At 41.0% G+C, this 14,030-nt stretch overlaps 1 protein-coding gene across 1 annotated transcript in view; it reads left to right on the top strand.

Moving 5' to 3' along the window:
- The window catches only part of LOC115777472 (epidermal retinol dehydrogenase 2), an 85,430-nt gene extending 73,341 nt beyond the window's left edge, over positions 1–12,089 (top strand). Inside the window, exon 7 of the mRNA XM_030725379.1 lies at positions 11,285–12,089. Within this exon, the coding sequence (XP_030581239.1) occupies positions 11,285–11,381 (97 nt within the window). The 3' untranslated portion in view covers positions 11,382–12,089. The remainder of the gene's footprint in view (positions 1–11,284) is intronic.
- Positions 12,090–14,030: the final 1,941 nt, after the last annotated feature.

The following is a 14,030-nucleotide window of genomic DNA, read 5'->3' as shown; positions in this document are numbered from 1 at the left end:
TGTTTCAGCTACTGCCATCAGGCAGACGTTTCAGGACAATGAAGGCCAGAACAAACAGACTGAGGAACAGCTTTTATGCCAGGGCTATCATTGAACTGAACTCTGTGTGGTTTGGACAGTGATGTGGGGTGGTAGTGCTGACTGTGTGCGTGCGTTGGTGTGTGTATTGGGGCTAGATTCGTCTGTTAATTTAATTTACTATTGTGCACTGTATTTTAGTAATCATTTTTATCACTCATATTTTTATTATTTTATTATTTATTGTCTGAGGCACCTAGAAAGGAATGCATTTTAAATTTCGTTGTGCAACTTCTGTGTACAATGACAATAAAGATTCTGATTCTGATTCTGATATATATGTATATATATATATGTATATGTATATGTATATATATAGTTATATATATATAAGTTAACCACAGTCCTGATGTCGCTCTCTGACCTTTATCTGACTTTCAGATTTGTGTACCTTGTTACTGAGAATTGACCAAAGGTGTTAGGAATATGTCTGATTTTCATCCTCTTCCATGTCTGGTTTCATTATTTGTCTGCATGCACCAATGCAGAACCTTACAGACGTCACAGTGTTTACGCTGCTTCCTCTTTCTCACACACACTTCCTGTCATGTGCTTTCTGTGTGTATAAATATGGAGCTTAGAGAGACATTCAGTAGAGTGCTTACGACTGCCCGGGCCAACTGTGACCGTCTCTCTTCCTTTTTACTGGACTGATCGTGTGCTCTTAGTTTTTGCTAAGGTTTAGAATTTATCCAACACAAACTATTGTGCAATAAGAACTCAACAAAAGATACTGTTAAAAAATCGTATTCAACAACCAGCTGTTCACAAGACAGCAGCACTATGTGCCAATTGTTTGTAATATCTTAGACACGCGAACATCATGAGACATAAACTCTACTATATAGTTCAGCATCAGTGCAGTTGATTAATAACACCTACATGTGGTGTATAACATCAGAACGCAGCGAGTGTTGGACAGAAACAAACTGAAAACACAAAATAGCAGCTTTTCAAGATTGTGTATGTTTGTAATTGCAATGTTCTCTGACGGAGCTGCTCAGAGACCGAGTTTGGTTAGTGGCTCATTAATTAGACTTTGCGGGGCAGCTGTATGCAACCTACATAAGTGGCCAACGTCGTTGCTGCATTTATGTTTGTGTAGCTGTATTATGTGTGTTAATTAACTTGTGCTTGTTTGCCTGTGTTTTCAGCAGTCTCCCTCCAGGAATTTGCTGCCATTTGTGAGTCCTTATATTAATGCTTCGATTATTATTCCTGATTGTTTTTCTTTGACTGATAAATTGAAAAACTGCGGCAAAAAGTAGCCAGAGATTCACGGGAGAACTCTGCAGTGGTGAGCAGGTCAAACCACAATGGCTGTGTGGACCCGACACGTGGTTACATTTCTCAGGAGGTGCGCGTCACATTATGTCGTAGGTTACTGCGTCGGCTCAGAGGGGTTTCCATAGCCGCCTTGTGCATTACTCAGGTGGACTTTGAGGTGGGAGTGTTTTTTCCTGCTTGGGAAGTGTTCCACACATTTTGCCATCATCCACAACAAGACACTCGCTTCTATCTGTCTCACTATCGTACTTGCTTTCTACCAACTTTTGCTGTTGCCATTATTTTTCACACTGGCACAGTGAGCAAAAAATGATTTCACATCAATCCACAAGGCTTTTAAATAAACTGACAAACACAAAAACAAAGGGCATTTTAGCTGTTATTTCAGTTTGTTTTAGTTTTGGAAACGCACAATACAGTTTCAGTTCGTTTTTTTCCTTTGAATTACTTTTTAAAATTTATTTCAGTTTTTGTTATTTTGTTCATTTGTGTTAACAATAATAACTTTGGTGTTAATGTCTCTGGAGCTTGAAAAAAGGTGACTGGACTCCTCTTTGTTTCTTGAAGACGTTCCTCCTCTCATCCCAAAGGCTTCTTCAGTGCTCAAACCAAAGGTGGACAGACCCAGGCATTTAAACCCCAGTGGACAAACGTGCTTATTTTACTCCTCTTTCAAACCATCTGTCTTTCCGATCCAAAATGTGAACACTGGCATCCTCAAAGAGTGACCTTTGACCTTCAGATGCAGATGTACAGTCTTGTCCTGTCGAGGTGGCTCTTCTATGTTGTGTGTTTGTGAAGAGGCTGTTTGGTTTCTCCAGTTGGTTTCTGTGATGTAAGAGGAAAGAAAACGTAATAGGGAATAGAGAAAACTGAACAAACTGAAAAATATGACCCAAAAAGAATATAAAGGTATCTACACAGCACCGGGAGAGAATACGTTTAAATTTTCTGCACTCCTACATACTCAAAGTACACAACAAAATGTATTTAAGGGCTAAAAAAGTGGATATGTCCCCTTTAAATGTGACTTGATTATTGCTGAGTTCTGTCACTGAACGGTGCATTTAGATGTGATAAGATAGAGCAGTGGGATTGTGCAACAATGCTGTATGTGCATGTGTACTTTGCTCTAAAGAAGTATGGCAGGAATACGTGGAGCTCTGCTTTAAGCATTTATGGCATGGACTCGGTTAAAAGCTACTTTAGAAGAAGAAACAGCCTTTATTGTCCCACAGAGGGGAAATTTGGGTGTAACAGCAGCCGCAGTTATTATAAATATAAATATAATAATTTACACTATTAAGAAAAGAATATATATATATATAAAATCAACAAACAAGATTAACCTTAATACTAATAATAATAACAATACTACTAATAATAATAACACTATATACAATGTACATGATGTGCCTGTGTGTTGAACCTTAACAGGCCGGACTATTTACAGTATATTATATATTATCCTACATTGTGTAGGCTATTGTGGTTTTTGTTGGGAGCAGTGATGGTTCTAAAGTCTTACAGCTGCTGGGAGGAAGGATCTGCGGTAACGCTCCTTTGTGCATTTAGGATGCAGCAGTCTGTCACTGAAGGAGCTCTCCAGCTCAGCAACAGTTTCATGCATGGGGTGGGAGACCTTGTCCATCAGTGATGTTATTTTGGTCAGAGTCCTTCTGTCTCCCACCACCTGCACTGAGTCGAGAGGACATCCTAGGACAGAGCTGGCTTTCCTGATGAGCTTATCTAACCGCTTCCTCTCAGCTGCAGATAAGCTGCTGCTCCAACATACTGCTGCATAGAAGATGGCTGATGCTACTACAGAGTCATAGAAGGTCTTCAGGAGTGTCCCCTGCACTCCAAAAGACCTCAGCCTTCTCAGCAGGTAGAGTCTGCTCTGACCCTTCCTGTAGAGCGCATCAGTGTTATGAGTCCAGTCCAGTTTATTGTTCAGGTGAACACCCAGGTACTTATAAGAGTCCAGTATCTCAATGTCCACTCTCTGGATGTTCACCGGTGTCCGTGTGGTGGGTCTGCACCTGTGGAAATCCACCACGAGCTCCTTGGTTTTAGCAGCGTTGATCAGGAGGTGGTTCCGCTGGCACCAGTCCACAAAGTCCTGAGTCCACTGTCTGTACTCTGCCATAGTTGGCCTCATCACAGGTGAGGATGACTCAGAGTCGTCAGAGAACTTCTGCAGATGGCAGCGTGGGGAGTTGATGGAGAAGTCTGCAGTGAAGAGGAACAGTGCCAGCACAGTTCCCTGTGGGGCCCCCGTACTGCAGACCAGCCTGTCAGAGACATAGCCCTGTGTCCTCACGTACTGTGGGCGGTCAGTGAGGTAGTCCAGTATCCACTCGGAGATGTGGTGGTCCACTCCTGACAGTTCCAGCTTGTCTCTCAGAAGTCCTGGCTGGATGGTGTTAAAAGCACTGGAGAAATCAAAGAACATGATCCTCACAGTGCTTCCAACGAAGGGGAGAGACCCAAAGATTTGTCCCATACAAATCTTTGGGTGGCTGTGGCTGAGGAGGTAGAGCATGCTAAAGTATCCTTGGGCAAGATGCTTAACCCCAAGTTGTGCTCTGATGCAACCATCAGACTATGAAAGTGTGTGAATGTTAGGTAGTAAGCACTTAGCCAGTGGCGGTTTCTGATATGGGCGATACGGGCTTTTCATCTAGGGCGGCATGACCCCCCACCCCATCCCCACCCCCAACGCATTGCGATCGCACCCTCTGCCTGCTGTGTGGTGAATTGTGCCATGGTCTGACAGACAGCGGAGAGGAGAAGGGGGCGGGGCAGCGCTGTATGTGTTTGTAACAAGATTAACGCAGAAGCGCATGTCCTTATATTAAAAACTTTTGCGAGATCTCGAATGCTTTTCCGTGTTAATTTTGATACGGCAGCGCCCCTGAGGAGGTTGAAAGAATTGGCGAGAGGTTGCCAGCAAAAGTCGCATTTAATTTATAATTCAGCGGTTACTGTTGGCCGTAAGCACTCCAAAACTGTACAGGCATAAACAGAGGTGGGCTGAAATTCAGCCCGGGAGCTTGGTTTGGAGAGGCCTTTTATCGTACAACAGGCAAAAAATATTCTGACCTGTTCGGGAAACCTCCCGAAGGCCACCACGCCAAAACTGTACAGGCATGAATGAATGAAAGAGAGGGAGACATTCATGCCTGTTGGCGTGGTTACGGCCAACAGGAACCGCTGAATTATAAATAAAGGCGACTTTTGCTCGCAGTCTCTCGCCAAATCTTTCATCCTCACTGACACTGCCATATCAAGATTAACGTGAAACGTATGTACTAATATTGAAAAGTTTTTCGAGATCTTGCAGAACTGCCTCTTTTTCTTTTTCCTCCCATGTTTTTTCCCCATGTCCCTTGGGTTCCGTATAGAATGAATCTGTGCATCTAATAAAATTAGATGCACACAACTGATAGAACACAAAGCACATTTCATTTATAATACTGGAAATATGGTCATTAATTCACAGTATTTGTGTGAACCTGAATCCTGATGAAAAAAATAACACAAATACGAATGTAGACGGTTCAGAGAAACGTTGGTGGATGGCGCAGTGTTGCCAGATTGGGCAGCTTGTGAACACATTGGGCTGGAAAATTATATAGATATATCTATATAATTATAAAATCATATATCTATATGATTTTACAATTCAAAACTGTAGCTCAGTAGGTAGAGCAGGTCACCTACTGATCGGAAGGTCAGCGGTGCGAATCCTGGCTACTCTGGGCTACATGCCAATGTATCCTTGGGCAAGATACTTAACCCCAAGTTGCTCTCCGACCGTTCTGTCGGAGTATGAATGCGTGTGAATGTAATTAAAAGCACTTAGCTTCATAAAAATGGAAGTGCTTGTATGAATGGGAGTGCATGGGTGAATGTAAACGTGTTGTATAAGAAGAAGAAAGAGCTTTATTTGTCACATACATATACATGCAGTGAGATTCATTCTCTGCATTTAACCCATCACACACATGGAGTATGAAGTACACACAGCACAGCATGGAGCAGGGGGCAGCCAAGGGGCGCCCGGGGAGCAACCTGGGGGGGTGGGCTTGCTCAGGGACCCACAGTGATGCCAGCCCGAGGATTTGAACCAGGGTCCTCTCAGTGATGAACCCTCTTCTTCTCCCCTAGGCCACCACTCCCCTAAGTGCTTTGAACCCCAAAATTTTAACAACTTACCCAAAGCTGTGTATATTTAAATATATATCACACCTGGACAGCAGGGATGCTCGCCCAGGGCGCCAAACAGTCTAGGACCGCCACTGCACTTAGCTGTAGAGGGAAGTGCTTGTATGAATGGGTGAATACAAATGTGCTGTATAAGCGCTTTGAGCACTCAGCTGGAGTAGAAAAGCGCTATATAAGAACTAGTCCATTTATCATGTCTTAACACCAGTTTTATTACTCTGGTTTCCATCCTTTTCAAAAAACAGATTTTAACATTGACTCAGAAATTTCTACAAACACACAGGATCATACCTGTCAAGTCTCCCGTTTTGGCCGGGAAATTCCCGTATTTTACCCCTCTGTCCCGGCGTCATCCCATATTTTTATTTTCCCATATTTTTCCTGTATTTTCAGTTTTCAATTTTCAGTTTTTTTAAAGCATTCCTGTGCCGCTCCAAACTGAATTGTCACTATCACTAGGTTAGCGCCGACAGCCGGAACAACCCCGTAAAAACAACTGGACCTCAGTGCGCCCTTTTCACAGAATTCGGTGACGTGTTTCCGGTTTGGTTTAGCAGCCCCTTAAAGCGATATAGCGACAGCGAAATCCTCCGCTGTCACCATGTTCTGTGTACGTAAACCCTTGAGACAGCCGACAGCGAGTTTTCTTACACAAGTTGGCAACAGTGGCTCAGATAAAGGAGGAGGGTTGAATGTAGCTAGCAGTCTCACCCCACAGTGTTTTCATTAAAATTGATATTCTAACATTAAACAATATGGGACAAAACTGATCTATGTAATGTGGGTCTAGGCAAAGCATTAAAGTTAAGTTATTTCATAAAGTTTATTTGTAGTTCTGAACATATTTGTTTTTTTTTTCTTCACTTTTTGTCTCTCCAAAGATGTTTTTCCTCTGTCCTGCAGCCTCGATTGCAACTACAGTATCCAACTGAACAATTATGCAAATTAGGCAATGATGTCATATAGTGACCTCCGTTTTCAGCAGCGGAAATTTTCCCGTATTTTTAAATACAAAACTTGACAGGTATGCACAGAGATGGGGTGATGAGGTGCTTCTCATCTGCAGGACGTGTTTTCTTTCACACACTGAGAGGTGAAAACAGGAGAGCTCCTAACCTACCACAGAAGAATCTGCTGCAATGCTAATGATAGCTCTCTTACTGTCAGCATATGCAGTTTTTGCATCTATAAATAAATAAATGCATAAATAAGTACTGCCATATTCAGCTGGACACTTTTACAGAACGTGTGTCTGTTGTTGCATTTGGTTGCTTTCAGGGTGGAGCAGAGGAGCTAAACTACGTTTAGCAACAGGCACCTCGGTGAGTGGAGTAATGCTGATGGTCAGCAGCATGATTGTGATGCTGCTGCTGTGACTGTTCATTTATTTGGAAAGCTGGAAATGGTCTAGTTCTAGAGCTAATACGTTTGTATTCACCCATTCAGACAAGCACTTCCATGAGTAACTAAGCTAAGTGCTTTTCTTGTCTAACATTCACACACATTCACACTCCAGCGCTTACGTCAGAGAGCAACTTGGGGTTCAGTATCTTGCCCAAGGATACATTGGCATGCAGCCCAGAGCAGCCAGGAATCGAGCCGCCAACCTTCCGATTTGTAGGTGACCCTCTCTACCTCCTGAGCCACAACCAGCCAACCAACCGCGACCCCCCGTACAAGGACTAGATTAAACCAGCTTTTTCAAACAGCCAGTGTCAGAGAATAACTTTTAAAGACCTAAAAGACAGTGTTCAACTGCCCTTTAAACTCCACTGGTTGAAGTAATGCTGAGACCACATCATCAGGTGTCCCTCTCCTACAGCTGCACAGCTCCTTAGTTTTGAAACATTCAGCTCTAAGGAGTGACAAGTGTGTCCACCTGTTGATGATGTGCTGCTAAGCTGTTAGAATCAGTCACATGAGCCACCAAGGCCATATCATCTGCATATTTGAGAATCCATATTATCCACGGTCTGTGTAAACAGAAAATAAAACACAGCCCTGTGGAACCTCTGTGTTAGTGGATTTGTACAGATTTAACTATTACATGTTGTGGTTGTCCTGTAAAAACCCTCTGATCCATTTAACCAGTGTATAGCTGATTGGTAGTTCAGTGAGACAGTTAAGCAGAGTGTTTACATTGACTGTGTTAAAGGAGAAATCCATAAATAAAATCCTAGTGCATGAATGAGGGTGGTCCAAATTTGTGGTTACAGAAAATATAAACCTATCAAACCAATTTGAAACTATACAAGTCAAAGTTTTTGTGAAGAAAGCGCCATCTGCTGGTGTTTATAGTGGAGAGTAGATAGGAGGAGGAGGAGTCTCAGTTTGTTTTTTATAACGACTTTTTTGAAAAATAGTCAACATACACAGTTATTAATATACTTTCGATCAGAAAAAGATAACATTAGCCCGGGGGGTTTACAAGCAAATCTATCAAATAAGGAGCACAAATTATAAGTTTTAATCGCTTTCTTATTAACTGAAAATGAGATGCTTTCCATGGGTTGTTCAGTTTCCTTTTGAAATGTTAAAAAAAGAGGATCTGAGTGACTAAATTTTGCTTTATGTATATATTTCCCTATCAGATTTATGGTGTATAATTCTTTTTATTTTTGACTTTTGACATTCTGGAAACCAAACAATACATTTCTCCAACCAGTCTTCATTTAACATAATGGATTACATCTGACCAGAAGGTGGCAGTAGAGTGACATTGCCAGAAGAGGAGTGTTACAGTTTCAGGTTCACGCAGAGAACAGTTCACACAAATATCTTTAAGTTTCAACAAGTAATGCTTGGCATGATGATATCTATGAATGAGCTATAAGACTCCTCCCTCACTGTGTTTGTCAGCGAGGAGGATTCCACACATTACTCAAATTCAGATCATCATTGTCTGCAACAGCCTCATCAATGTTGAGCTGTTGGATTAAATTCAGCTTTCCTTGATGTCTTTCCAGGTTAAAGAAATAGGCTGAGTTCTGTTCTCCTTCTTCAGTCCATTTCTTCCTTGACCTTATGAAAGCACCTTTAGCGTTACAGAAGTAAATTTCATTTAGTTGATTTTGTTCTGAAATCAGTTCTAGTCATTCTTGTTCTGACAGATCAGCAGATTTTCTGGGACAGAAGTATTATATTAGAGATCTTCTTACACTCTGATCTTTCATAAAAATGCTGCCATAGTTCCTCAAATACTGGGCAGCCTTAAATTGAAAAGTTTCCAGTTGCTACCAAAAGCATGCTCGGTTCTCGCTTTGTTCCAAAATTCTGCTTTTATCCTCTTTATGCCTGATTGAACGATCTCATGTTTTAGAAGTGAATTGTTCAGCTTCCAATAAGAACTCGTGTCTTAGAAGTGACAACATGTAAGGGGATAAATATGGAGACTGCGCTATGATCAGTGTTATCAGAGACCAACAAAAGTCAAGCCGTGACTTCCTGGTGGAATTCCTATTATTCCATTAGTGTTTGGAGGATGGTATTTCCACACATCCATTAGATTAAACTTTTGCATGAGTAGTTTTAGGTTTTCATTAACTGCAGTAGAGTTCTGTGAAGGGCAACAGTCCAGATTGTGATCAAATGTCATATTAATATCCCCCATTAAAGTACCTGAGAGAGGAAAGGTGTTAGAGGCAGTTTAAATATGCGACTCGCTGTTCCATCATTGTGACTTTTTTTCTCCGTCTCGCGGGCTCGAGCATCCGCTTGTATTAGCATCTCTTTTACTTCTCAGAGCACAGGCAAAGTAATATTTTTTTCCAGACTGTCTAATCTGGTGTCTAAGATATCAACTATTTTCTGCACAATGCCTTGGTCGTCCTTGTCCAGGGAGCACTGTGACTTCGATTTCTTTGCAGCAGGTGGTTTTGATGGCGTTATAATCAGTGTGGTGGGAAGGAGGGAGCTCAGAATCCACGAGAGAGATTTTGGGTTTGTCTTCATTCATGCAGATTATCTATAAGCAAATTCTCTTTTGCTCTCTCAGTGGCTTCATGTGGGCATTGTGGTTGCTAGCTTAGTGATGCACTTAGCCGCGGGAGTTGACTTGATGTTTGTCTGTATATGAGAGCAATTCTCAGCAATATAAACTCACTGCCAAGTTACTATGTTGTACTCACCACTGCCTTAAGTTCCTCAAGTAACATAAGGAATACTAGTTGTATTCAGGGTTATTATAGTTTTGGATTTTACATTATCATTTAGTTTTAGTTTGTTTTTACTTTTTGTCTAATTCAGTTAGTTTTAATTAGTTTTCAGAGCGGTTTTGCTTGTTTTTATTAGTTTTTATTTTTGGTTTCATGCTTAGTTTTAGTTTTTCATACTTTGTGCAAGAGTGACTATTGTGTAATAAAAACTCAACAAATGATAGAGTTTAAAGAAATATATTCAACAACCAACTGTTCACAAGACAGCAGCACTACAGGCTAAATGTGTGTAATACTAAAGACACATGAACATCAACAGACTCTACAACAAACTTCAGCATCAGTGCAGCAGATTAACAACAGCTACATGTGATGTTTGACAAAAACAAACTCTTTGAAGGAGTCAAAGGTCAAATCCATCTGCATCCTGATGTTCTCACCACCTGATGCTGCTTCTGTTTTGGAGCTAGCTTTGTTAGATGGTCTAATTAGACCTGCAGGGTCTTTGTACACAATGAAGTTGTCGACCTCATGTCCGCATTTCTGCTTGTGTAGCTGGATTGTGTGTGTTCATTACCTTGTGGTTGTGTGCTGGTGTTTTATATGCGGTGCTGGCTGGGACTTCTTTTAGTCCTCGCTCTTTGTGCTCAGTTTTTTGGCTGCAAACTTTTTTGTCCCTGTTTGTTGACTTTCTTCATTCCTTCACATCCATCCCGACAGTTTCAGCAGCTCCCTCCAGGAATTTGCTGACATTTGTGAGTCCTTGTATTGATGCGTTGATTATTATTTGTGATAATTATTCTGACTGATAAATGTAGCTGAAAACACACAAGGACTGAACAGGTTAATCAAAGAGTTGTGGGCTGCGTGGACCCAACAAGTAGTCACATTTCTTCAGAGGTGAACGTCAGGTTAGGTCGTAGCATCAGAGCGGTTTCTGTAGCTGTTGTGTTCTTCTCAGCTGGACTCTGATGTTGGTGTTTTTTCCTGACAGAAGTGTTCCTCACATGTTTTCGTCATTCACAATAAGACACTCACTTCTGTCTGTCTCGCTATCATACTCAAAGAATCCTCTTTATGGGACTCTGCTGCTTTCTCCGCAGACCGCTGACATTACTTTTTTTTGCTAAGCTAGTGAATCCCTAAAGACATAATAACTGAACACTATGAATATAATTTCCTGGTGACTCAGCAGAGAGTGTGCTTTGGATAAAACACATGAAGATTACACTATGAAATAAGTTGTTTTACAAAGATTTGTAATAAAACTAGCCACACAAAACGCAGCTGTGCATTGTAACAGAAACAGGAAGTGATACAAAACTGCAGTGATAGCCAACACCAAGTAAGAGTGCCACTCAAGTTCAAACTGAAAAGTGGATTAGGGACGTCGCCTAATTGTTTGGCTGATGCAGTTTCTGGTGCAGCTGAATTTTATGACATCATACTGAGAGACAAGCATGTAAAAACAAAACAAACAGACAGAATGAAACACTTTCATGTGATTTATTTCTTTGCTGTGTTTCTCTTCATAGTGTACTCCCCATGAAGCAGGCTGTTCTTCTGGGCCAGTACCTGGGAGCCTTCAACCTCATGGACACATTCAGAGGCCGCTCCAAAAAACAGGAGTGACCGGGAGAAGAGTCTCATATGAAGGATGCCTGAAATGGAGGCATAGATGAAAGTCATCAACAATTTCACTGTTAACCTTAAAATTCAGTTTATTGATGTAATATCATGAAACAGGGCTTAACATTCTCAGTATCTCAGACTGTATATTTTGTTGTCCATGTTTTTAAATCATATCATCATTATTGAAATCTATCATTAATTGTAATGTAATAGAAAAATGTGTCTGTTAATGGTAAACACAAGGACCACTCATGGAGGAGTATGGATTCTTTGTCATTTTAATGTTGTTTTTTAATATATGCTAATGTGTCATTGTGAATGTTTCCTGTAATTCCTGATAATGCTTTTGTGTGAATTTTATTTACTATTGACAATTTGACTTCCATCAAATCAAAAAATGTGTGTGTATAATGTAGCTATCAAATGTGGTGTGGTCATGAAGACCAACAAATGTTGCACTCATTTTAATCACATTAGTACTTAGAGGCCTCTACAGTGAATGTGAGGTATCCCAGAACAGGGAGTCCTAGGAAAGAAGATGATGAAGCATAAATTTTATTTAGAAGTTCATGCTTTCCTGTTGATTTAAGTAAAAGTGAGCTTTGTTCTTATTTAACGAGTTTTAATATGTACTCAGGTTTATGAACATTCAGCTCTTCTTAAATCTGCTGTATGATCTTTGTCTTATATAAACTTTGCACAAGATTATTGGTTGGTTATTTCTTTGTTGTGCTTCTTGGCAGTAAATCTTATACCACTGGAAAGCCTGTTTATTTCCCCTTGAATGGAGCCACATTTGTAAGGAAATTGTGGCTTGAGCAGCAGAGTTGAGTATGTGGGTTGTGCCCATGAAAAACTTGCTGAATCTTTTCCAGTGCCAAAGCTTACTTTGCTATTGAGTCTTGTTGAGTGTCGGTTATTGGATGGGAAGATTGAAGTTTATTTTCGTCGGTTATTGGATGGGACGATTGACCCGGCAGTGTGTGACCAAGCTGGGGATCAGCATGAGGAAGAAGGTGACAGGCAGTTGTGGCTGTGTATGGTTCTTCCACCTGCTACTGAGGCTCCTGTTTGATAAATTAATAAATTGGCATTATGTCTTCTTTCTTCTGACATGTTCATCCCTACAGTCAACCCATCTTCTGATGATACACCATTTCACAAACGGATCATTTCAGACGGCCTCCGCAGTCGCACAGTATCGAGTGCAGCACTGGGAGCTCTGTCAGGTTTTTCAGAAACAACCTGGATTTGCAGTGATGATCGCACCTCCATTAGCATGGCAAATCGACAGAGCTAAACAGGAAACACCTCTAGTCTTGTGTTTTTTTCACATTTGATACTGCTATATTTTATCATGATTATATGTATACATGATTATTTTTATCTCTTTGAAGTCTTGTCAGTAATACTCTGTACAGCACTGTAAATTACCTTGTTGAATAGTGCTATACAAATAAATATGATTTTATGACTTTTAGCATATACTGATAGATCACAGTGCTGTCATTTGTCAATACTTAATGGTAATTTTTACATTCATCTTTTGCTTTCATTTTTAGGAATTTCTAAATGAAGACTTTCCAATTATTGATGCTTCAATCTTAAAAATAATCAATCTGTTGTCTGGTCGTGGTGCGGCTCTCTCCCGCTGCCCCTCTTACCAGGCGGAGGTGAGACCAAAGGAAGCAAGTGCACCTTGATAGTAACTTCACACTTTACAAAAACTCACTGGAGATGAGCAGGTTTCGTTTCCAGGATTTATTGAAGCACAAAGTTAAACAAAGTACAAGAAAGCAAAAAGCCCTCCCGAGAGCGAGAGCCTTGGAGCCGCTGCAAAGGTGATAGAGGAAGAGCAAAAAAGAGCGCCCCCTCCCAACTTCACCTCTGCCTTTTATCGCCCAAACTCACACCTCCCACTGCTGTTATCAGGACCAGTGGGCATAGAAGGATGCTCCCAATCCACTATGAGTTTGATCCTCATGCAATGGCTCCAAGACTGTTCTCCGGGCTGTCATAAACAACTTTTCCCACGTGAAAATACCTCCCACCGGAGCACTACCCCGCCCTTCTATCCATATTTTCACTAAATTGAAACACTTTTAGGGCGGTCTTATCTCAATACACAAATTTACTCCCTTACATTATTACAGTAGCTCAGGTGGGACTTCAACCCCCCTTTTTGGGACACACACTCCCCGCTAACCAACCTCCACACTAGTAATGCTGTGTCAAAAGTGCACTGTGTACAAAGGTGAGCCTCTAAATATGAATGAGTGCAGTTCTACTAGTGGAAAAAAAAACAAGGCCCTGGGCTGGGCAGGCCTCAGTCCTTTCCACTCACCTAAAGCATGCAGTGTTCCAGTGTGTGTGAGTGAAAATATAGGTGACAAATAATATATAATGTGACCATTAATCCAGTGTGTGTGATTAATATATGTAACAATACATGATATATAAAAATATTGATAGTAAATACTGATGTCAAAATGATAAAAATACACCATACTGTCTTTATTAGTTGGCTATGTACCACAGGCCTTCAAGGTGGCTGTAATTAAACCTCTACTTAAAAAGCCATCAGTGACCCAGCTGTCTTAGCGAATTATAGGCCAATCTCCAACCTTCCTTTTCTCTCAAAGAGATTAG

The sequence above is a fragment of the Archocentrus centrarchus genome, unplaced genomic scaffold (assembly GCF_007364275.1).
Source record: "Archocentrus centrarchus isolate MPI-CPG fArcCen1 unplaced genomic scaffold, fArcCen1 scaffold_54_ctg1, whole genome shotgun sequence".
Classification (NCBI taxonomy): domain Eukaryota; kingdom Metazoa; phylum Chordata; class Actinopteri; order Cichliformes; family Cichlidae; genus Archocentrus; species Archocentrus centrarchus.
Note: the sequence above shows the minus strand (reverse complement) of the source record. Positions and strands in the feature narration are given on the sequence as shown.